The following is a 25589-nucleotide window of genomic DNA, read 5'->3' as shown; positions in this document are numbered from 1 at the left end:
AAGCCCGAGTAGAGGGAGAGCACGGTTGAACATGAAATAAACAATAATGCGTAAATATTTTACCGTTTATATGCATCGTGCATATGGTCGGGTAGATAGAGATCCTTGAAATGAAATTGTAGCAGACGATCGTTTTACTTCTTTTTCCAAACGGGCAATGGATCGCGTGGTGTCTTCCATAATGGCCGCCGAAACAGACGAAGTGAAGAGGGTCTGGCAGTTCGTGTCGCAGTTTGTCTGCTGGGAGTACTGCCGGCACTTCGAGCGCTACGCCGCCGCCCAACAGGAGCAACGAGACTATCCTCCCGATCTCATGAACTTCTTCCAAGGTAAAAATCACTTCTTCGCTTATCATCGGTGATGGTAATTCGTGGGGAAATTTCCCATATTCGTGGGGAAAAATTGGCCGAAACTGGCCCACATGGGGAAATTTTCTTGGCGTTTGTGTGTGGGAAATTTTGAGAGTTCATCGAACAAAAGGATTTTTGTTGAAAGAAAAAAATGCAAATGCAAAACTATGTTTTTCTAGTGAAAAAATATTTGACTGCATATTTCCACCGGTAGATGTCAGCACAATTTTTGGAATGTGTGTGGGGAGGGGGGCAAAGAAATAATTCAAAAGGGAAATTTTTGAGGCAAATTTCGCTTGACGAGGTTACTATCATCGGATTATTTGCTTCGGTAGGGATCAACGAGTACTTGTTGATTGTAGGCTTAAACACTTGATAATGAATTTCCAATGGACGATACTACCATTTCCTATATCATACATGCTCAACGCTTAATCCACAGGTCGATTGTGGCCCCACGGAGTCATCTGAATTGGCCCCCCAGGGCTACTTCCCCTTTGGAACAGGTGCTGTATAATCCAGACCGCCAAATCCAATATAATCCAGATCGCCAAGGGCGCTATAAGTCGCCAATTATGCCGATCGGGGCTCTCACTTGCTTTGATGGGTTGTCATTGTTCTAGATTGTTCCTCTGTAGCTTCCATTACCCATCCATTATAGATGGCGCTTAAAGCGCGGGTGATTCAAACGAATAACAGCGTTTTTCCCCTTTGTGCAGTAGCGTCGTTGTCTTGGATTATTCCCGATGCGATTACCTTTCGTTAGTTGTTTTTAGCGTGTCTTTTCAAATGTTTGAATAGTCATTTAGTGTTTTTCGTTCCGAGCGTTACGATTTCGCAAAAGTGAACTTAGCCGCGAAGTTCTAGATCAGAGGTCATCTTTTTTCTAGTCACGACCACTATCAGTATCCATCATAAAAAGAAGAGCAGCTTTACTGCATGTTAAACATACGTGTGCCTGAAATCAATGTGATTTCAATATTTTTTAAAATGCAATTCGTACAAGATGTTTAATTGGGGCGTTGATCAAGTACTCGCGAGCATGAAATCGGGCATGACCATTGAGCACTCTGGATGCTTCAAAAAGCACCATGGTGCAACGGATTGAAGATGCCGGTTCTGGATCATTAGCGGAACCTGCTGTGCAATTCCAAATCACTTGTATAGAACCCCAGAGGCATATTTACAGATTACTTGAGGGATCTATGGCATAATTCGAGAGCACTAAAGCAGCACATTTACAGATCACTTGAAGTTTCACATCACTTTAGTGGCTCGCGGCACATTCCTAGATCACTTTAAGTAGCCTGTTACATATTTACAGATCACTTAAATGAACTGTTGTGCTGTTCCACATCACTCTAATTACCCTCTGTACCCTCGGCACAGTTACAGTTACAAGCAGCGGGCAACACATTTACAGATCATGCAAGTGATCCTTGGTGCAGTTTCCGAGCAAGCGGTCCTCCGTGCTGCAATTCCATGTCACTTATGTTACCAGTGGTAATAGTTCTAAATCATTTAAGTGGCTCATGACACATTTCCAGGTCATTTAACTGATTCACGGCACATTTACAGATCATTTGAATGACTTCTTTGTCCCGTGGTGTTTTTCCAGATCTTAGGTGACCTTTACTCTTCTGAAGGCTGAGCACCCATGGCCTACACCATGATACCAGAAAATGAACAACCGTTCCATATATCAAAGGCATTCCGCCATATGCAAACTGTATTAGACAACTATGTTTCTTTAGTGTAAAATATCTTTTGAACTTTGTGTATAGCTGTGGTCCCCGAAGCAGAATTTTGCATTGTTCTGCAACAAACCCTCGGCTAACTGGAAATGTTCTGCCGTAAAAATCCGAACAATAGTGTTTTCTTGAATTTTTTCTTAAAATACTTCCAGATTGCTACTTCTGCGACGTACGTCACAGATTTTGGCATATTCTGCATTGGGGCCATATGATGTTCTAAGTGGACTCCGAATGGAAATAAAGTAAGAGAGCAATGGTAGGGGTGATTAAGAGTCTTCAGAGACCTGTGAAAAAACAGAGTAAAGCGTTCAAATGCAATATGACAGACAAAACTGTTTGCCTTTGGTTTTCCGACTTGAGGTGTGAATGCAAACCGATTTCTTGAAAAGTCTTTCTGCAGAGAGCAGGCAGATACTACAGCATGGTACTGACGCAACAGGAAAATTCAAGCAATTTCTACCTTTACTTCAAAATATGAAAGACATAGACGTGCACTAGCAAGAACACGAAACAAGTCCAATTCTGACAACATAATATGTTAGGGCTCTATGCACGCTCAGAACATACATTCTCTAGCATTCACCAATTAGAGATTATATTGAGGAATGCACATGAGATGCAGTACAGTAGTTGTAGTAGTAGGCAAAACTGTTGCTAGTTTTAGAAACTCAGTAGAACTACTCGTGTTTTACAGGGGTTGACAAATCCCAGCCATGCTGGCTCGCCATAGGGACTAAAATATTGGCATTTTCACTTATTATTTTATATGTGGAATTACTAAATGGGGAGCCAAGGGCAGCACAAAGTTTTCAAAAATTATTTCGGCCAGTTTACCGACATATAAATAGAAAGACAGTCAGTGAAACAGAGTTTAGTAACCCTTATTGGGCACCAAGACCTCAGGTTATATCCTGGCGCATAACATAGAGAAATGGGGGAAAAAATGTTTACCACTCGCCTGTTTCTCCCTTTTTTTTTCATTCTCCGCTTCAGTGATGATGAAGAAGGTATTCACACATGCGTAAAAACCATAGAATTCAGTAGACGAGGTGCTTGTGTGGTTAACGCAATCAATAAATGATAGCAGGGCTTCCTGTTGACTGAAGGTTTACGCTTGCGACTTTTTTCAAGTGGGTTTTTTTTTGTTGTTGTTTGTAGTGACATTTGCCAAAATATTGATATTTTGGTGTTAGGTGTACATTTGTTGCAGTTAATCAAAGAATTTTGCTAAATGTTCTTGGCTTTTTAATTTACTGTACACTTTATTTCTTTAGATATGGTGGTGCATTTGACAATGATGGAACGAGACACTGACATCACAAAGCAAGAAATAGCTGCGAAATTCTTAGACGAACTATGCACTGCAAGGACACTGGAACAGTTCAAGATCGTTTTGCGATTGGCGGAGACTGTGAAAAAGTGTTGTCCAGAGCTGGTACCGTCTCTTACAGAGTTCACTACGTCCTTACTGGTACTCACCGTGTTTCCTTGAATTTTTCTTTCTGAGTAACCATAAACTGGTGCATTTGTTATGTAGTAAGGATGGGGGGTTGGACAAATTTTTAAAAAAATGTAGGGTACCTACATTTTTCTTACAAGCTATTTCTTAAACAAACTATTCTCAACAAAATTTCTTAGAAGCTAAGCATGCTTTTACTCTAAAAAAAAGTTCCTTAATTTCAATTTTTCCGGAACTTTATCTCCTTTCTATGTTAACAGGCAAACTGTCATGAAACAGAAATGTTTTGTCATTCATAGACTTCGACTTAGCAATCATATGCTGAAAATTTTAGGTGCTGATACCAGTTTTCTAGTCACCATGGCGATCTTGCACCTGGGATTCGTCCAGCCCTGGTGGGGATTAATACTTCTTTAGGAACATCTTTTCAAGGGTGGGACCCTCCAGTACGGGAACAAATTTTTGAACAAAATAATAGATTCACTTAAAACTTAGCCGCATGACTCACAAGGTAGTCCTGTTGGTAATGTAATCATGAGTCAATTAATTCCCTCATGCAGAATATCCCTGTAATTAGACACCTTCATTTTTATGGTTAATAGTTTCAGGAAATTCTTGATCATCCGTAGTACATTTATGTATAGATACAGTGAAAATCCTGTATAATGATACCCTCTGTCATCATTGTAATCACCTGTATAATGATTACGGCTAGGATTTTTATGACCTTAAGAACAATATCACGGTTTGGTTTAACAATGCGTAACAACATTGTATTTTTAGATTATAAAAGTCCTAGCCCTAATAATATTACTCTCTAGTCCCGAGCACTTTTCATGGTATACTATGTTCCATCTATAACATAGTTTCCCTACCAATTTACTACCACTGATCTATAGCAATAACTCCTTAATAATATGTTTTTCTGGTCCCTTGCGTATTGTTATATAGGTGTTTCATTGTATTCATTCACATTTGTCCACTGTATTCAGGCGTACTTCACTGTATTTAAATTCAATTCATGTATATTTTTTTTATCTCTTAAGGAAAAGTTGAAGCCTTTGATTGTGCAGAATGTAAGGGGCGATTATCAAATTGATTCTCTTCCCGAAGATATGATAAGATATTCTGCAGTGGCGAGTAGGTTATTACCTGTGCCTGATATTCTGAAGGTAAATAATACAGTAGAAACTGTGCGAACACATGAAGAGTAATCTCTTGATCTTGTTAAATTGGTTGTAAAATCAAAGTCAACTTGGGTGATAAAAAAAAACATGGTTTTAATTTCCGAAATATCAGTTACTAAGGGACAAGCAGACCAATTGTCTAGCTATGAATGTTTACAAGGTCGAACATGTGTTTGTTATGATTTAGAAGTAGTAGTGGGGCAGTGTAATTAGGGTCGCAACAAAATATTTTTTTTTGGGGGGGGGGGGAAGATAAGGTTAAATTGAGCATCTTAGAGATTTGATTCCAGGGGTGCTGGGAACATAGAAAGTAGTTTTGGAATCTCAACTTGTATCGAGATTGATGACTTTGCAAAATACAAGTGGGACAGGACTATGATCATTTCATCCACATCGTTCATTGCCTTTGACACTATTATTTACAACTACTACTTAACCGTATGTGCACCTCATACACATTCCTTTGAGATTTCTAACAAATTAGTAATAGTATTATTTACTGCTAAAAGCAGTAAATAATACTTTGAGCTTAAATAATTAAATTATTAATAAGGTATTATTTATGTAAAAATGTCTGCCACATTTGTTAATACAAGATTCCTTGGAAGACTGGTTACATTTATAGAGATGATAATTACAAGGAAGAAAATGCATCTCGGTCCCCACAGTGACTCGAACCCCAGTCTCTCGTTTGCCGGACGAGACTGGGGTTCGATTTCCCGTGGGGGCAGAGATGCATTTTCTTACTTGTAATCATCATCTCCAAGGTATTGTTTACTGCTGAAAGCTAACTTTTACGCACATTTGTGTGTTTGTTATGCCACAAACAATTGTAATTCTTATTTATTTTCTTTCATCCAGATATGTCAGAAGTGGAATGAAGTCGTCGAAACTTCGCAAGAAATAAATGAGGAAGCTCTCTTCGCCCGATTTCGGAGGTTTGCTTGCGTGTTCTTTTGTCTTTGAAATATCTGTGGACCTACCATTTGTGCATCTTGTCCCACCATTGTCCTCATGGGGGATAGTCCTATACATAGAACTGTGTTGTTTGTTATTATTGTTATTGCTTCAATAATCTTGACCCTAGAATGCTACCTAAAAAATTTATGCTTATTGGTATTTACTAGTGAACATAGATGAACATATTCTGAAGTGTACATAGATGTACACTTCAGAAAAAAAGTTACTGTGCCCTCTATTAAAAAAAACATTGGTGCTCAAGAGAGCTTCTCTCAGTTGAGGCATACCTGGGAGGGATGGGTAAGGTTTCAAACCATAACAAAATGGCCACTGTTTTACTGAACTACATCCTTAGACTTATAGGTACCGTTCTGGGGTGGAAGTAACACAAAAGTCTTTTGACAAACGTAAATGGTAGCACATTGTTTGTTGGGGTTAGTGAGCTTTTGTTGTCTTATTTTTGCTTTTGGGGACTGAAAATGTGTAATTGTATGTGTAAGTAATTGTATTCTATGTAAATACATGGTAGGATTATGATCACACAGTAAAAACTTTGGAATGTAGTGAATACTTAGTGGATTTCTTTGAGAAAGCATAATTGAGGCTTTAACCCTTTAAGCAGCAATGACGAAATATCTTGCCTATTATTTCAGCATTGACGAGCCTAGATATTTTGTAATGTTGATTTCTGAATGGTAAACTTTTCCCTATACTCCCCTTACTTTGCACCTGCTAAAAATTGGAAGAAAACGTACTTCATGGAAAAATACATGACATTTTAAGGGAAGAAGGGTTAGTGATTTCTAATTGCCATTTAAAGGGTTAAGAAAGAGCTGATGTCAAGCTCTGGAGTGTTTCAAAACAGTTAATAAGTGTGGAACCATGCGCAAAAATTAGTTTGATCGCTGAATGTGCAAGGAGGATAAACTATCGTTCGACAACAAAATAAAAGAACAACTGGTTAGCAGACTGTGATTTTTCACATTTTCATAGATCGTCTCTATTAACCAATATCTGAGTTGTCATTAGACCCACCTTTTTTCGTGGTTAATTAAGATTCTGTTAATGCTAGTGATATATCACAATGCTATGGGTTATTCTGACAACTTAATTTTTCTTCCCTGTAATGAATTTAGAGAACTCCTGCCTGAAGAAGTACCCGAAATTCTTCGTTTAATTGAAAGTGATACCATCTACCGTGCCTACCTGAAGTCACAAGGCATGTACGTTGATGATTCCATGGAGCATCTGAACTTGACCTCGGAGGTGATTTGATTCATGATTGATTCAAATGTTTTTGAGTGAAAGATTAGTATTCATTGCAAAGTGCCAAATACTAATAGCTGATTTGTGTACTAAAAATGTGATTTTTCTCCTCTTATATGTCCTTAGGAAGCAGATGCTGCGAGCAGCATGTTTGATCAGCCAAGAAGAGATACAAGAGCTTCTGTGAATCGAAGGGCAACAACCACCAGTCCTCCAGGAGACGTGGAAAGTCTGCCCTGCACAGCTGATCTCCTCAGTGTTACTACAATGGAGAACAACTATCATATGCAAAGGTCCTTAGCCAGTGACTCTGTATGCCGGGTTTCCATGGAGCGTTTCACAAATACAGAATCCTCGTCTTGTGATTTCTATAATCCACCACATTTCAAAAAACCATTGAATCAGATTCTGAATCGATGCAGACCAAACAGAGCTTGCCAACCCCAGCCCTCTAGTCAATCTTCACAGGTCGGGGGTTCATCTTCTGGTGATTTTGTTGGTGACAGGATTGTTGAAACTTCACCTCCAGTGCCTGAGACCCAACGCTGTTTGATTCGACGAGCTCATGAGGTAGTTGGAGAAAGGAACCGTAATCATCCTCATCAATCCGATAATAGTAATGGCCGCATGAAAAACTTGCGTGATAGAGTTAGATTACGTCAACCGGAATTTTTCGATGCAACTCGGACCCCACAGTCCATTGCTCTGCGAACGAGGAGTCACCCAGAATCTGTTGTTAATGCTAGGGACATGCCATTGCAGACACTACCTACTACCAGTGAAAGTAGAAAACCTCAGCAGCCTATGGAGGTTCGTGAGCTACCACAACGTTCTTGCAGAAAAAGTACTTCTGTGAGCAGCATGTCTGTTCAACCTGGGCCAAGTAGGTTAGTATGAGTTTGTATCACATCTACATAAAAACTCGTCTTGTTGTGTTTTGCTATTTTGATAGGTGTTTTTTTTTAACAAATCTCATTATTATTTTTAAACCTCTAAAACGTGGTGTTTATTTTGTATGAGCTTTGGTTGCCATTTTTTTCTTGAAGTAATCTTGTTTGTTATTTGATAAATTTTATGATTGATTAAATAATTGTTTGTTTGAATACTTATATAAAATGGTTAGATTTTATGCATACAGATTGATGAATACTGAAATAAGGTATTATATTAAGCTCTTATTCATAAGATCTTATTTTGACCAAACGCTGCAAGGTTACCTGAAGAATGGGCGTTGGCCAGCATGGTGTAGTTTTTGTTCTTCAGCGCTAAAGTTTCCTAAACTTTTTTACCCTCACCCACTTTCATCAAATTTTTCTCCTCATCCCCCAACTCAAGCCAACCCACAGGATTTATACCAATTCCTAAGCTTCTGCCACACCCAAACCCTCATATCGCCCCTCCCTTTGGGAAATACTGCACTAAACTAAGATTTCTTAACTTAAAATTGCATTGCGGGTTTTTTAAATAGGTCCATAAGCATGTTCATGCTTTCCTCTGTTTAACTTCCTTCCCTTATGATGCAGGACTGGCAAAAAGTCAGTAGAAACTTTTAAAAATTGATAAACAATGGATAATATTCTCATTTGATTGAGGTATGGTTGGCCGATTCAATATTGTATGTATGAAAGCTGAGAAAAAAATAGTTACAAGTATTATCAATGGGTGGCATCGACCTAGAAAAGCAAAGATAAATATGCAGCTGATAATTAAAATGTTTTTACTGTGTTTGTTATGGTTCATGTTACATGATCAAGTGTTCACTATGCCCTCCACCACAAGGTGCTGTTCAGTTTAGACAACTAACTATGCAAGAGAGGTGAATACCTGACCAACCAAACAATAGTCCAATCCAATTCCAGTAAGTTGAATATCTAGATGGAAGGATGCAGAATCGCTACAAACGGCACTTTTTAATTTTGACAGTGATGTAGAGCAGGGCTTGAAAAATCCCAGGCAAAAAAGTTCTCATCAGGGATAAAAAATCTGTATTGGTGTCTGAAGTTTGTTTATATGTAATTGGTAAATTAGTCTAAGGACAGCGATCAAAATTTTCTGGTTTCATGGCAGTAATCTTTTGAGGGGATTATTAAGTCTCCGTGAAGTTAAAAGTAAACATTTTTCAGGACAATTTTTCTTGAAAAAAAACAACGCTGGTGGCTCTTAAAAAATCTGACTGGTATTCTAAAATTTTTTTTTCAGATTTGTTAAATCCTGTGAAAGATAGGAACCTCATCAATATTCTCAAGATTTTAAGTAGCCCATGTAGTTTACATTTATTTTAATCAATTAGGGATATGAATTTAGGATACCATAAAAAATATTTCATGCTTTAGATGCGAGTAAGCCCAAATGTTTCACTCCTTAAATTGTCCATTTCGGAGGATAAGGCCCCAATGTGAGACTGGGGGTGAAGGGATCTTCTTCTCCGTGTATGTTTTACCAATTTATCAGCCCCCAAAGCAGAATGTGCCGAAATCTGCAACACATGTCACAGAACAATTACCGCTACTGCAGAACAATTTGGAAGAATTTTAAGAAAAAGTGCAAAAAAAACACTATTACATATATTGGGAATTTCACCGCTGAATATTTCCAGTCAGCGGGCTCGTCGCAGAACAGTACTAAACATTCTGCTTTGGGGTTATCAGCTTCTTTAAGTTATAGAGTATATGGGATTTTGTATTTCCTAAAGCTTCAGCGACCTTGTATTTGCTGCTGTGAGGTCCTATATACTATATACTCCAGTGGGACCTGTTTCAGATTTCTTTGGAATCAGAATTTTTGTAAAGTAAATGATGCCCCCTTTTTTGATATAACAGCTTTAACAACAAAGCATCTTTTGCGAAATGTTTTTTTAGAACATGTTATTCACTTGTACAAGTCATACACACAAGCAGACTATCTTCTATGAAAATATTATTTTCAATTTCCAGTAGTGGTTTTTCTTTTCCTCCACTCATTAGTGATTTTTGTATCTAAATTTTTTTCCTTGCCCCAAAAAAGAAACAAAAGAAAACAATTCCCATATTGATACTATCTTCGCGCTAATCAAAATCCAATTTTTTTAATCTATGTTTTATGCTTTTGCCTACCCTGTTAAGATGTTTCAAGATGTTGATATTTGTTTGAGTATTATCATAGCACGAAATGTTTGTGTGTTTATTAGAGATATCAAAATCTTGTCTGCACTCGATAAAACTGAGAGCCTATACATCTATTAGTATAGATAATTGTTAAATTTATATTCACTGTGTTATTGTTTCTTTTTGTATTATCTCTAAACCTGCGGTTCCCAACCTATTCTTTGAGATGCATGATTGGCCATTCAGTGATACACAAAAGTAATCAGCAAAAATGGCAAAAACAAGTAGGCTATTAACTGAAAAACAGTATATGGGATTTATCAAGCCCTGCATTAAGGCTAGTACCACATAACTAAAAAAACAACATAGTTATTCCGTAATACGTGAGGGGATATACAAGATTCCTATGCATTTCTATGTGTATGCAAGCCTAGTATGCCTATCTAGGAGTGTATAAGCCTCTTAGACATTTTCAGGGAGTACTGGAAACATGAAATGTTGGGAACCACTGCTCTAAATGAAAAAATTGATATTACTTTCCTTGTGTGATACAGCCATAATGTTCTTATTAGTCTCCCATTGTTTGAATAAAATCATTTGATATTAAAATATATTCGAATGAAAGTTTTCCAGTGATTATGGACAATTTCGTGATTTATGGAATTTGTAATGCTTTTGCTTATATAGTAGACGCCACTTATTGGAATCATGGATAGTGCTATCATTTTGGAATCAAAAGTTTCGCAAATTTTTTCAGACGCTAGAAAATATCTCCCTCTTTTTTCTGATGATTTTTTTTTTGTTATTTTCTTGTTTGGAAGAGTAGATCAACTTTGCCCAAGAATATTAAGAAGTCACAGATGAATAAGGCTAATATTATGCGAAAAGTATAAAAACTCCTAATACATTTCAACACATAGTGTGGGAGTTGTATTTTTTGTATATTTGTATTATTATTTGTTGGCGGCTTCTTAATATATTTTCTTATTCACAACTTTATTGTCAAATGATATCAACTGCTGTGATCCATTTATGTGTTCCAAAAGGAAAAGTTTGAAAAATGCTGAAGATGGAAAATAGTTTAAAGTATACAAATTTCTAGATTAAAACAAGTGTGCTTTGGTATGTCAATTATCAGATGAATGTTATTATCAGATTGGTTATTGTTATTTAAAACTTGGAGTCCATATGTGATCACATTGAGTGGCGTGTACTGTATTTCACTCTACTTCTTTGTAAGTGTTTTTGAGCTTATGTTTCTTGCTCATTCTGTTATGGCTGTATGACGCAAGTAAAATTAAACTTTTTTTAAATTGTTTATTGCTTATATTTCTTGTGTCAACAAAAGAAGTATAACTTCTACACACGTATATTTACAAGGATCTGATCTAATCCAACTAGCATATGCTATGTATAAAATGCTATACACAGTGGAACCTCAATACCTCAAAAGTATCAATAAACATATAAGAGATTTCTGGAAAGGCTGATTATATTTTTGGAGATGATTACACAAGAAACTAAATTCAACTCTTCCCCCATGGGACTCAAACCCGTGTCTCTTGCGAGAGGAGTACTCTACCAATTTTCTTCCTTGTAATAATCATATTTAAAAATATAACCAGTCTTTTGAGGAATCTTGTATTAACAAGTGGAGAGGACATTTCTACATATATATTTCATATAAAGCTGCAGATATCTCACTTATACACCCTTTCACTTATGTTTCTCTCAGTTATAAGACAATTTTCTTCACTCTCGGTCAAAGACATGGCATAATAATGCTATTCACTTAGAAGTCTCGCACTTATTCATCTTTGTTTCTTTGTTCTCTTGCATAGATGCATAAGTGAGATACCACTGTATTTTTAAATAATTGCAAATTAGAGTGAAAAAAGCACAGCGTGTTGAAATATCAGTTTCTGAATGAGCAGTGAAATTTTTGAAACTAAGGAAACTTTCATTTTTTCAGATTTGAAAGTTTTGATTACTCAACCAGCATTGATGTAGTTCGTTCAAACATTTTAGATATTATTTACACCTATTTTATGATTTTTTGCTGTTAAAAATGCTTGTAGGGATATTGACATCTTCAGATAAGTTGCCATCTGGTGGCATTGTCAGTAATTGTGAGCTTTGGCCTTAGTTAGGTCCGACCATCCATGTATGGTCCCATTCAGTGCACACAAGTTCCAAGGAAAGATTGAGATATTTGTTGTCTCTGTAGTGTGGTGGTTTAGGGTGTTCACCCGGAAAGTGAAAGAACGTGGGTTCGATTCCCACAGGGGCATTTGAATTTTCTCTTTCCAAAATATACCTCCACACATTCAGCTGTTAAAAACCTTTGTAATATTAGTTTGAACATGTTTAACTGGTGCTGAGGTACTTTCTGCTTAACTTGGTTATCAGTGCACTAAAATCAATAATGCATCTAGTAATTCCATTTTGTTAAACCGAGCATTCAGTTATTTAATCAGATCCTTCTCAACTGTGAAATAAATATAAATACAATGCCACAACAGGCAAAATGACGAACGAGGTGGCTGAGAAAAAGATGCCGATAATAAATATGGATGTCATATATTTCAAAAATACAGCAACCCAATTAAAAATTCAATTAAAAACATATATACACATGATAAAATAATATGCAATGCCCATACAGAGAATACTTATGGTGGTCTTATTCTAAGTATGGATAACTTCTCGATTTACCCCAACATGTTATTGTATTTCTTTTTAAACGTGTCAGTTGTGTTCAAATTTACTACCCCGGGGGTAAGCTATTCCATTTATTAACAGCCCCAATAGAGAAAAATTCCCTGCGACACCATAAACTAGAATTGTCCCTTACCAATCGATACTGGTGTTCCCTTGTAAAAGCAGTTGATTGATGGTGTACTGATAATTCATGGTCCATCCTGTTGGAAATTTTGAACATTTCGGTCATATCTCCCTGACACCTGCATTAATCCAATATAAACATATTCAAAAAATAAAGTCTTTGTTCATACCTCAAGCCTCATGTACCAATAAGGGCATGCGTAGCTCTTCTCTGCACCCTTTTAACCAAGTCTATGTCCCTCTGTAGGTATGATCTCCAAAACCTTACAGCGTACTCCAGTCCAGGACGGAAGCCTCGGAAAAGCGAATGAATGACTGTAGGAGAACGCGAAGAGACCTTTTTGAAAATGAAATAACATTTTATTCACTTTTTTTGACCACCACTGAACAATGTTTAGAAAACCTAAACCGCTCATCAATGAGAATTCCCAAATTGGTGACCCTAGTTGCATCTGGGATAGTGACACCATTAAACTCGTAAGAGAACCGTGGGTTGTTCGAACCAAAATGAGCGATCAGGCACTTATCAACATTAAACGTCATGCTCCATTCATTTGCCCATGCTGCAATCTTGTTTAAGTTTGTCTGGAGCAACTCCCTATTGCTTTGATTCCTGATTACCCCCATTAGCTTCACGTCATCTGCAAATTTGCTAGCAATCCCATCGATACCCTGATTGAGTTTATTGATAAAAAGTGAAAAAAGTATGGGGCCAAGGACACTTCCGTGAGGAACTCCACTTGTGACGCCTGTCCAACCAGAGAATTCCCAGTTCGCCATAACTCATTGTGACCGTGACCTATCTCTTTTAACCATGATTCTATCCAATTCAGCAAGTTGCCCCCATTTTCGTGTAAATATTTCAAGAGTTTACCATGTTTGACCCTATCGAATGCCTTCTGAAAATCAAGGTAACCAAAATCTACACTTTTGCCCTTACGCAAAGCCTTCGTCACATGATCATAGAAGCAAGGGAGTTTAATCACACATGAATTCCCCTTCCTGAACCCATGCTTATTATCCGACAATACATTATTCTCATCTATCCACTTCACCAATTGCGTTTTGATAATAACTTCCAAAATTTTTGAGAAGGAGCTTGTCAAACTCACTGGATGATAATTGGGCACGCCCCTTCTTAAATATCGGAACAACATTAGCAAGTTTCCAATCCCTTGCGGGAAGATACCTTCAGCAACACTACTCCTGTTTATCTGTGCGAATGGCCCCAAAAATTCATTAGACATTCCCTGAGGACCCTGGGATAGATATCATCTGGTCCTGGCACTTTGCTTGCACATAAATTTTTTAGAAGATTTAGGACCTCCACGTCTTCCACTTGAATATTGTTGAGGATTTTATTACCCCACGCAACACCCGTACATTGAATATCATTATCTCTATTAAAAATTGACATTAGAAAGTCATTGAAAACACTACACATGCCTACATTGCTTTCTAATAAATGTTTATACAGTCGCGGCTTGTTATAATGAATATGGATTATTGGGACTGTTCCATTATATGACCCTTACAATAAATCCTAATTTTTATCCAATTCATCTTGTTATTTTTCATCCAATACAATGTCCTAACTAAGCTTCCCTCCTCTTTTCATAAATTAAAAAAAAAAAGTCCCGAAATTGTGTTTGGCCTTGATCTTTGATATTGGAGAATTTGGTACACAGGTGCCCATTGCGTGTAATTAATTATTACAGTTTTATTGTTATTTTCTAACCTGATGCATTTTTATTGCTATTACTTACTATATAACAAAATAATATATATTTTTTTCCGCCTGCATTAATTTTCTTAACCGTTTCCAGGGTTTTATAAATTTCACTTATCCACATTATAACTGGCCCAGTAGAATTAGCCAAGCCCTCTGTAAAATGTTGCATCTTTTTTCAAGAAGACTTTCTTCTGATTATTTAAAGGTGATAGTGCTTTCACCCCAGCTCTAAAAACAATAGACTGAACATTTTCAGTGAACAGGGGGCAATTGTTCCTTCCCCCCCCCCCCCCCGGAATTCATGCGTGATAATATGTAGACTTGATTTTATACATTCTATTAAGTTTTTTTTGCTAAGAATCAGCAATTTTTATTCAATACATACTTTTGAATGTGTGATAGGTGTTGCGTAAACACAAAAAAAATCACAGTTGAATATGTTAAGTGTAAAATTTGTAAATCATTATAAAATAACTGACCGTTTACTCTTTTCTGCAGAAAACCTAATGTAACTGTGGTGAAAGAGTGCAAAGTGCTTCTTGTTGATTGCTTCAGAAACAGAGAGAGACGTCTCAGCCGTGAAAGTAACAAGACAGTTCAAAGTACTGCAGATGGCAGTGATGACGATCTAGATCCATCTTATCAACCCAAAAAGAATTCAAGGTAAATGGTGAAAAAATTGTTAAACTAAATTTTGTTTTTCAACTATTTATAACCAATATAAAAACCACATCGTTAAAATTATTCAGCTTTTTAAGTGGAAGCATTCATTTAGTGTGCTTTTTTTTAGGGGGGAAAAGGGAATTTTGTTGTTGCCATCATGCACCCCTTTTTCACTCGTGGCAAAACATGCACAATTTTTATATTGTGAAATATTTCTACCAAATAAAAATACAACTCATAATATTACCACATAATGTACAACGATTTGGTTTCTCGCTCCAAACTCGTAAAGCATTATAACTGTTAGAAATATTCTAAACAGTGAAATTGGCATCATTGTTTGACATAAATGTTCTACAGTCCACATGCATAAGCATGTTCCATTCTAATTTTTATCCAACTTTATCCACTTTCAGTGTTTGTGTATGCAGTCTTTTGAAGTCTCTGCAAATTTTTTTTTTTTTTTTTTGGCGGAGGGGCATTTTTAATCATTCGTCTTTCAGTTTATTATGTTCTCAATAATGCTCTAGTCTGTGGGCTTTCTATAGGACATTCTTAAAATTGAACAGAATTTCATGCAGCATTGAACTTCAACTATTCCTCTTTGTATGCTTTGAAGAATATTGTAATTGTTAGAAGCACATAGTTTTCATTGCTCATTTTAAAACAGCAGAATGGTCTCCGCTGTTGTCACTCCATACGTATCCTCCTTTGAGCAACTCTCATTTTGAAAGTCATAAATTATTCTCCTGCTAGGAAGCAATTTATTGTTGGTTTGTACTTGAAAAACCTAATTTCGGTGGGAATCCTGCTGAAAACAAAAAATATTTTTCAGCCTGTTTGCATCTAAATCTATGCTGTACTGTGATGTTAACAGTTTGCAAAACCCATTGCTTAAAGAAATGTAAGCTTTCATGGCTAAGTATCAGTATATAGAAGCTTTTGAGCTAAAGATCCAGACTATTGGACTATAGCTCAGGAGCTTCAAATTGAAATAAATGTTTAAAAAATTTGTTGTTTAAAAAAAAAATATATATTTTTAAAGACATAGATGGGGTATTGATGCATCAATAAAGAAATCATCATCCCCCCCCCCAAAAAAAAATGTGACAAAACCCCTTTCAAGATTTCATTATCGGTTAATGAAATTCATGTATATAGATACTTGCATATATGATGAAATTTATTTCAAAATAGCAAAGTTTACATCTACAGATTTATATGTAGAAAATTATGAGGTAGTCTGAACTCACAGCACTTTGCTATTTCCCAACTACATGTGGGTAGGCATCAAATATCACCAGTCGAATTAAAATATTTCATTTTTGTGCTGATGGTAGTGTCTGAAATTGACTTTTGCACAATTATTCTACTGGGTCGGAATCATGTAGAGACAGATCCAAGTAATTTTGATTTCATGGGATTTTCTGACATTTCTTCGCTCCCTGTGTGACAATTGTATATTATGTCTAATACCTCCACGCACTTCAGGGAAAATTTTGTGGATATACAATCCTATTGTGATCGTATTATTCATCTTTGAGGTAAAAGAAATAGTAACCACATGATTCTCTAATGAATATAAGTAGTTGTATTCTAATCTATATCCACAGTGTAAGAAGCAGTAACCATCTGTTTTTTTTATAATCATTTCATATTTTTTGTGCATTAGTTATGAGGATGTTTGGTACAAGAGGAAATCAGGTTTCAGATTGGAAAGTGGAAGATTACTTGTACATGAGCCAACTACAAGGAGTGCAGCTGCATCATCATCATCACTTGCAGCTCAAGCTAGAAAATCCCTTGCTCATGCAAATAATACATCTGCTCAATCTAAAATATCTTCCCTTCAAGCTAAAACATCTGCCGCTCAAGCTAGAATATCAGTCGCTCGTGCAAGTACACCTGCTGCTTGTGCAAGTACATCTACAGCAACAACGACTGTGCAGACAAGGAAATCTATTGGCAACAACCAGCAGAAATTTGTTCTCAGTGATGACAATAGTTCACTCACAGACAGATCTTCAGTCAAGAGCAGGATGCAATTTAGAAGTCTCGTTCCTCGAAGGCTAAGATCTAAGTCTCATAAAAGTACGTTAATTTTGTCTGATCAACTGAGTGTAAGGTTTTTGCCTTCATGTTCATGAAATCACTAAAGAATTTTTTATTGTTTTCTATTCTTGTTAGTCGTTCATTCCAGAATTTGAATTAACTTTGTTACACTGCTGACATTTTTATGCACACAAGGGATAATTTGACCTAGGCATATATTTTATTTATTTATTTACATTACAGGGTGCATAGCAAATAGTGGGTAAGGAATTTTACTGCAAACTGTTGATCCTAGAGACGTACTTCCAATTATAAATAGTTTCCAAATAAGTTTCAAGATCTTCAACAGTGATCAAGAGTAAATTAGACTGTCCGAGCGCAATGGGGTGCTCCGCCCTCCTGTCATACAATTCTTGATAGATCAAACTTTTGATTGTGCCTTTTGCAAAATTATTTTATACAATTTTCTATATAATTGTGTATTATCGGTGCCCGTTGCACTTTGACTTTAACATGATTGATTTCATTGTTCGATTTACATAATTTTAATTACAATGCACTATATGTAATTTTTGACACTTCAATAAATCTCGGTTTTGCCGGAAATACCCTTGTCTCCCCTGGGAGCAAAAGTGTGTATGTTGCTTCATGCGGCAGAGCTTGGGTGTTTCATGGTTTCTCCAGTTCTCCTGATAGTTTAGGTTGAATTAGTATTCTGGCAAGGGAAAATATTTCAAGCCAATTCCAAGCTCAGGCTTGTAACATCCTTTGGCACATTAGATGTGTGTCTCATCAACCTCGTTACTACATCCCCATATTTTCCTTAACTATATCTGTTGTCATTATGATATTAAAGCTCTTTTTGGAGTGCATAAACTTTGGTGAAATTTTTGTCAAAGTTATAAAATTGGTCTTCTTCATTCATATGTCATGTATAAGAATTCGAAGTTTTGTATTCAGCAATCCAAATCCATCTTATAATAAATTATTTTTCAATTCGCAGGCAAGCAGAAGGAGCAGAGAAAAAAAATTCCAACTCATTCACCATCCTACATCACACAATTATATAATCGGCCATCAAAAAAGGACAAATTGTGCTTTGTGTGCCTGAAGGAAAGGAAGATTCACAAAGAATCAAGTTTCTGCTGCATTTCGTGCCACGTGGCGCTATGTCCCAAACCATGTTTTGTGTCTTACCATGCTAAAAGGAATTTATTGTGAATACACATACATAACATAATGTATTGTTGCTTCTTCATTTGAACATCATTTTCCTCAGATTTGTTCTTATTTTATTGATGGTTTTTGTCTGTATACAATTTTAATTGCTCGCATGTTTTAATTTGTATATCATCCCTGTGATATATTTCATAGCTGGAATGCATTTCAGATTGGAATGTGCGATCATTCATCTTCATCATACATTGTTCTATTGAGCATTTTTTAATGTGAGTTAATCTATCAGAAATATCAGACTTTCTTTGCACTGTTTTTAATTAAACATCATGTTATCCTTAGAATATGTGATTTTACATTCAACCTATTTTTAGTTATTCGCTATTCTTACTTCTTGAAATCATTTCCTGCTACCATAATTTCTTAATAAGATAGGTAATTACATTTGCTTTGTGGAGATATTATGAGTCTTTGAGTACTGCTTATATTTGAGACAGTATTGTTTTATTCTGTTAACCTTCAATTTTTTTACCAAACTCAATTCGCCAAAATGTTTTAGCTGTGTGGCTTATATTGATAATTATTTTTGAATAAAATTCTCAGTAGTTAATTTTGCTTTGGGCCTTGACAGCTGTTTGCATAATTTATGATTGTAGATAATAGCTGAGTTTACATAATTTATGATTGTAGATAATAGCTGAGTTTACAGTATGAGTTTAACAAAAATATAGATAGATGCACTTTGAAAGTTCATTTCTCAAAATTTGGGGCTGTTATTTTGATACAGACCACTGCCAATATATTGTTGTGCATGTGTATTACAGTTGTTTGTGTTCCTGGAATGCTTATTACCGTCAAAGCAGGATGTTTTGCATTGTTCTGCAAAGAGCCCCACAGCTGAATGGAAATGTTCTGCTGTAAAAATCTCCATGTTTTTATACTTTTTCTTGAAATTCTTTCAGATTGTTCTGGGACATACGTCACAGATTTCTGCATATTCTACTTTTTGGCTTATCACTAGGGCTCAGATTTTTATGACCTGAAAATGAAATGCTGTTGCTGATTGGTTAAAAAACCTGAAATCCAGGTTTTTTTTTAACCGATCAGCAACGACATTTCATCTTTAGTGTTAAAAATCTGTGTGTGTGTGTGAGCCCTACTTATCACATACAATCAAACTTTCAGAATCTCAAAGTAATTTTCATCTCCTGCGTTACGTATTATATGTAAATTGAAGTTCTACAATTCAAAGCAATATCTCTTTCATAAGTATTTTATTTTGTTACCAATGTTGCATTATATTGTCTATCTCTGCTCAAATCATCGCACAATCAAGTGTTTTTCACATGTTAATTTTCCACTTTGTGTTCCATCAATAACATATACAAAAAATATTTTGATTTTGAAGCATGTTAATGTTTTAACATGAAAACACAGATTAATGGTTTGAAAGAAGATTGTATTCATTTTACATTTCATTTCACATTCATTGCTGAAGCATTTCCAGCGACATGGAAAGTCAGGAAAAATGTAAATTATTCAGCAAAAGTCACACACGGGAAACAAATTCTGTGATGGGTAAAAACCAAATCTTATCGACAAAATTTGTGTAATTGATTTTAATTGAGCAGGGAATTATTGATATATTGCCAAATATTACAAATGTTAGAGAATGCAATTAATGATTCTGCCAAAGTAGAGATTGTATCATTTTTATTTAAGGTCATTTGCGGGGGGGGGGGGGGGTATGGGGGTATGTGTGTGGACTATTTGGTTCATTAATTTTTCATTTGCTTAGTTTGAGGTTTCAACAAGTAGTACTCATTAAAAACTCTTTTCTGGATGGAAAAAATAATTTTGCATTTATGACTTCATGGTCTTGGACAGTAACTAACATTCATCATTCAAAATTATGGTGCAAATAGGTAAAACAACAGTTTGCATTACAAAGCAGTTGGATACTTAGGCCTATTCTAGGTTTGGTGATTCTGATGCTGCCCAATAGAATTCAGTTGTCTTCTGTATTTTTAAGGCATAAACAATATTTACAATGCTCAGCAAAGAGCTAGAAATGGAAGTGCTTCATTTTTGAAAATGATTACACTGGCATTGAACAGTAAAATGTGAACAAATCCCTTTAAAAAAGGGATGGACAACGCAGTAAAACTATCTTGTTCACCTTGCCTTATTTACATGGGATCTTGTAATTCACACATTTTGCACTGTGCTTTTAAAAGTGGTCTTGAAGGAGCGTCATTCTTAAAAAATGTGCGTCTTCAAAATTTGCTGTGCATTGTCGAAGAGAGTTGACAAACTCTGTACTTTGGAAGACTCCAAAAAAAAAGAGAATGTAATATATATGAGGAGAGACAGAAAAGAATTATCTGTGGTTGTGCTAGTACACTGTTTTGGCCAAAAATTGGCTCTGTAACCAAGTCTTTTTGCTTTGGCTTGAGTCAATCGTATAGGATACTAAAATAGTGCTATGAAAAAAAAAGTTAATTCAAAATTACAAGAAACTTTTTAGGGATTTTTTTTCATTATGCTATGACTATGTTGTTTAAGGGGATTACCCTCACCCATCCTACTTTTTCTAATTTTTTGAGTTTGAGCCCTGCCCCTGTTTTATGGCCAAATAAAAATTTCTCAGCAAGCCTATTTAAATAATGTATTTATAACCTCTGCTTGACTGTCACCTTCAGATATGGTCATGAACACAAATATGTTTATCATTTTCATCATTCACTCCATTGGACTAAAACCCTTGTATGGAAAGGAAACCAACAATTAAATTTTTGTTTGAATTATGCTCACTAGATGGCAGCAAAAGTTTTAATATTTGATTAACTTTTTTATACTATATTTGGCTATTTTTGAATGAAGTTCAATAATGTTTTGGCAACTCTTATGCCCATTTAATCTTAAATCATGTGCTGCTGTTGTAAATATTTTAAATTATTCCACGCTGTTTAATATGACCAGGCTTTAGTATAATTATCGCTCTCTATCACTAAGAGAAAAAAATTGATACCTTAAATACAGTGAAAAATGTAAAATTGAAGTTCATGCTCTCTTGCAAATGAATTCAATGCATTGACTAAATACATTTTTCTGTAAACACAATGACAGAAAGTCTCACAGCTTAAAATACATTTTGAATACTTGTTGGAATACTTAGCACAACACCCACCAAACATTAATTGATCAGTATTTCCAAAAGATGTAAATTCAGTATATAAACTTTGTGATACAGTATTTCTATGCAATGTGTATATATTTTCATGACTTCAAACACATGTCATATTGTCAGAATTTCATTCATATTCAAATAAAGTATCATTCAGTTATTGTTATAATGCTATATAATACAATTTAATCAGGAGCCCCCTCTGATACCATCACCTGTCTTTTGCGGACAATTTTTTGGTCCCGCAAGTGTCTGCAAAAGAGGGGTTTTACTGTAGTTAGAGTACTTCATAAATGTCCGGAGCTGATTCTGAATACTTGGAAAAAGAATTTATTGTTAAGACATTCATTCCGTAGTACATCATAAGTACTCCTCTTTTTTTTTAAACATTATTGCATCCAGATTTGTTCTTATGATATTGTTGGGTTTTTGCCTGAATATATACACCTTTAATTATTTGCATGTTTTATTGTATACTATCCTTGTCACTATTCTTGTCCTATATTCTTGCCTTAAAACAGGGCTTCCACTCATCCTACTTTTCTTTTTGGTAAAATGTCCTACTTTCTAGTGTTTGTCCTACTTTTCCTACTTTTTTACCAACCCCTATTTACGAAATTTGTGTAATTGGTTTTAATTGAGCATAGAATCATTATCATGTATCATTCTGCCAAAACAGAAATTGTATCGTTTTCAAGATTATTTGGGGGAGGGGGTGTATATAGCCCATTTGCTTAGTTTGAGGGTTCAACAAGTAGAGTAGTCATTAAAAACTTCTGTCTGGATAGAAAAAATAATTTTGTGGTTACTTTTCATGGTCTTGGACTGTAACTAGCAGTCATCAGTCAAAATTATGTGCACATGTATAGGTGAAACAACAGTTTGCATTATAAAGCAGTTGGATACATAGGCCTATTTTAGGTTTGGAGATTCTGATGCTACCCAATAGCATTCCATTGCCTTCTTTAGTTTTAGGGCATGCAGAGGTATAAACAATGTATACAATACTTAGCAAAGAGCTAGAACTGAAAGTGCTTCATTTTTTAAAAACGATTACACTGGTATTGAACCGTAAAATGTAAACAAACTCCTTTAAAAAAGGGATGGCAACACAGTAAACCATCCAGTTTACCTTGATTTATTTACATCGGAACTTTTAATTTGCACATTTCACACTGCTTTTGAAAGCGGTCTCGAAGGAGCATCATTCTTAAAAATCGTACATGCCTTCATAATTTGCTATGCATTGAGGAAGAGAGTTGACATATTGGACTGTGGAAGACTCCAAAAAAAAAAAAAAAAAATGTTATTTATAGTATGAGGAGAACAGAAAAGGATTATCTGTGGTTCCTAGTGCACTGTTTTGGCCAAAAATTGTTTTTGTAACCAAGTCATTTCTATCATATTGCTTTGGTGTGAGTCAATCCCATAAGATACTGAAATAGTGCGATAAAAAAAAAATTAATGGGAAACTTTTTTTGAAATAAAAATTTGTTTGAGAACTTTTTTGTTTGGTTGTGCTATGATTATGTTGTGTGTGTGTGTGTGTGTGGGGGCGGTACTCTCCCCATCCTATTTTTTAGTCCTGCTTTTTCCTACTTTTTATAATTTTTTGAGTGGGAGCCCTGTTAAAAAGAATGATTCATTATGAAAGCCTGTATGACGAAATGTTCTCATGTGTCATTTGGTCAAGAATTTTCACATTCCTTCTCTCTCTATTGATATTCCAAGAAGCCTCTTACCTCAAGAAATTGAAAGTAGGCCGGTTAAAGTCACACAGGTGTTTACCAGACATCTGGTTGTGTCTCTTGCTTTGGAATACGGACTGGGCCACTGTTTGATTGGCCAGTTGTGTCTTGCACAAACACATACAAAGATTTTGTTAATTTCTTTGCAAAGAAAAAAAAAAAAAAAAAACAAGGCATAGCTGAGTTCCCGGATGTTGTAATGGATTGAATGATCTTTGTAGATCCTTGTATTGGATGAAAAATAACAACATGCATAGAGAAATGTTTGTGAACAACTAGCGTTGATTGTATAAGGATTTTGCTTTGAAAGGTTCTTCAAAATCATGTTTTTTAAACACCTGTGCATATTTTAGTGTGGCTTTGCTTATTCTAAGAAATATAAATAATTAATTTATATTTCTCAAAATATAATTAATAAAAAATATAATTTTTACTTCTATTTTCATAATTAAAGTATAATTTTTCTCTGTGTATTCTGTCATAGAGTTTGATTCTGAATGCAGGGCTCCCACTCGTCCTACTTTTTGGTAAAATGTCCTACTTTTGTCCTACTTTTTTACAGAATCCTATCAACAAAATCCATGTAATTGATTTTTAACTGAGCAGTAAATCATCAATATATTGTCAAATATTACAAATGTTGCTGATTGCAATTAATAATTCTGCCAAAGTAGAAATTGTATAATTTTCAGTTATTTGTGGGCTCCCCCATCCTACTTTTTAGTCCTGCTTTTTCTAGTTTTTTGAGTGGGAGCCTTGTGAATGTAATAATTTCAGTTGGGTTATAGTATATTTGTTTATGTCGTGAAAGAAGAAGAGTGTAAAGGATGTATATTTGTATAACATGTTATGTGCATGCATGCGAATATATAAAATATTTTATGCGCTCTATAAGCTTGCAAACATCTACAAAACTATATAGTCTTAAAATGTTTCTCGCTGTATGAATGATTAAATTCATACCAATGACTACTGATAACATAACACAATAACTACTGATATTTTATTACTTTATATTTTGTACATTGTAAAAAGGTTTGAAAAAAAAAAATCATGAATTCGTGATGCTGTCAATATTTTTAGCATATGAAAACTTGTCTATATTTTCAGTCGTGAATCAATAATTTCCCAAAACGTATGCCATTGAAAAAAGAATGGTCTTCATAATGTTCCAGTATTTATTTTTATTTTTGTTGTTTTTAATGTGAAAATATTTTTTACTTTTCGGCAATGTTGGAGGAGGTTTTTAATCTAAGAAAAACATTTCTTATGAAATTATATTTCAATTGTTGGAATAAAATAATTCAACAATATATATTTTATATGCAATATTTGAGTTTTGTTGTCTCAGTTTATATTTGTTTGCATAGAAATATGGTTGTTATGAATGGTTTCTGGGGTCATTCAAGTGTACTGTAACTAAAAGCACTACATGCTGTTGCTGTAAGAGGTGAACATTGGCTGAGTTGGTGCGTGAGGGTTGACGACGCACTGCACTGCATAATTCACTGCTCAAATGAATCAGGAAGGTACCATACTTGTGTCTAAAATGTCAGTGTAGTGAACTCCTGCTGTGTATAGTGCTTCAAAACAGATAGATTGTCACTGCACCCATGATAACGAAATTGCTTCAGTAGAAAAGACTCCAATTTGCAAGCTGGTATTGAATCCTCCCCTTCCGATTGGTAATTTTTTGCCTCCTTTGGATGAGTCACATTCTATGCTATGTCAAATGGAATGGTTCTTTTAGTATACAAGAGAAAATCTCTGAGACAAAGAAAGATAATATGACCTACCACGTGGTCTTGAAATGTTTGATAGCTACTGGAAAGGGTGCGGAGAAAGATCTACATAGAGTGATCATGTTTGGTCCAATTATGATTGAGTTGAAGAATGGAGAATTTGGAGGGAGGGGGAGAAGTAAGAAGGTTTCAACAGCTGGACTGGTGCAAAGATGAATTCAGGAAGAAAATTCAACTGCCATTGCTGAGAATCAAATCCACATTTTCTTAACCACCAGATGAGCGTGCTTGATCACTGCGCTACAAAGGCAATGGGAACTCTATCCTTAGAGATTGTGCATGCCGAACACGCCGTGTGTGCATCAGCCGGCTGTTAAAACTTTTGC

General features: G+C 35.4%; 1 protein-coding gene across 1 annotated transcript; it reads left to right on the top strand.

Moving 5' to 3' along the window:
- On the top strand, window positions 1-22999 carry LOC149077932 (uncharacterized). Its single transcript, XM_089241539.1, has 9 exons — window positions 1-329; window positions 3379-3575; window positions 4610-4735; window positions 5612-5688; window positions 6847-6976; window positions 7103-7863; window positions 15134-15298; window positions 16971-17389; window positions 18354-22999. The coding sequence occupies exons 1-9, from the start codon at window positions 158-160 to the stop codon at window positions 18569-18571; spliced, it is 2265 nt and encodes a 754-aa protein (XP_089097665.1). The 5' UTR covers window positions 1-157; the 3' UTR covers window positions 18572-22999.
- The last annotated feature ends 2590 nt before the right edge of the window (window positions 23000-25589 follow it).

The sequence above is a fragment of the Pholcus phalangioides genome, unplaced genomic scaffold (genome assembly GCF_987345545.1).
Source record: "Pholcus phalangioides strain wild (caught in Gottingen) unplaced genomic scaffold, Ppha-v1.0 ptg000014l_1, whole genome shotgun sequence".
Taxonomy (NCBI): Eukaryota; Metazoa; Arthropoda; class Arachnida; order Araneae; family Pholcidae; genus Pholcus; species Pholcus phalangioides.
The sequence above is the reverse complement of the archived record's forward strand: the minus strand, read 5'-3'. Positions and strand labels throughout refer to the sequence as shown.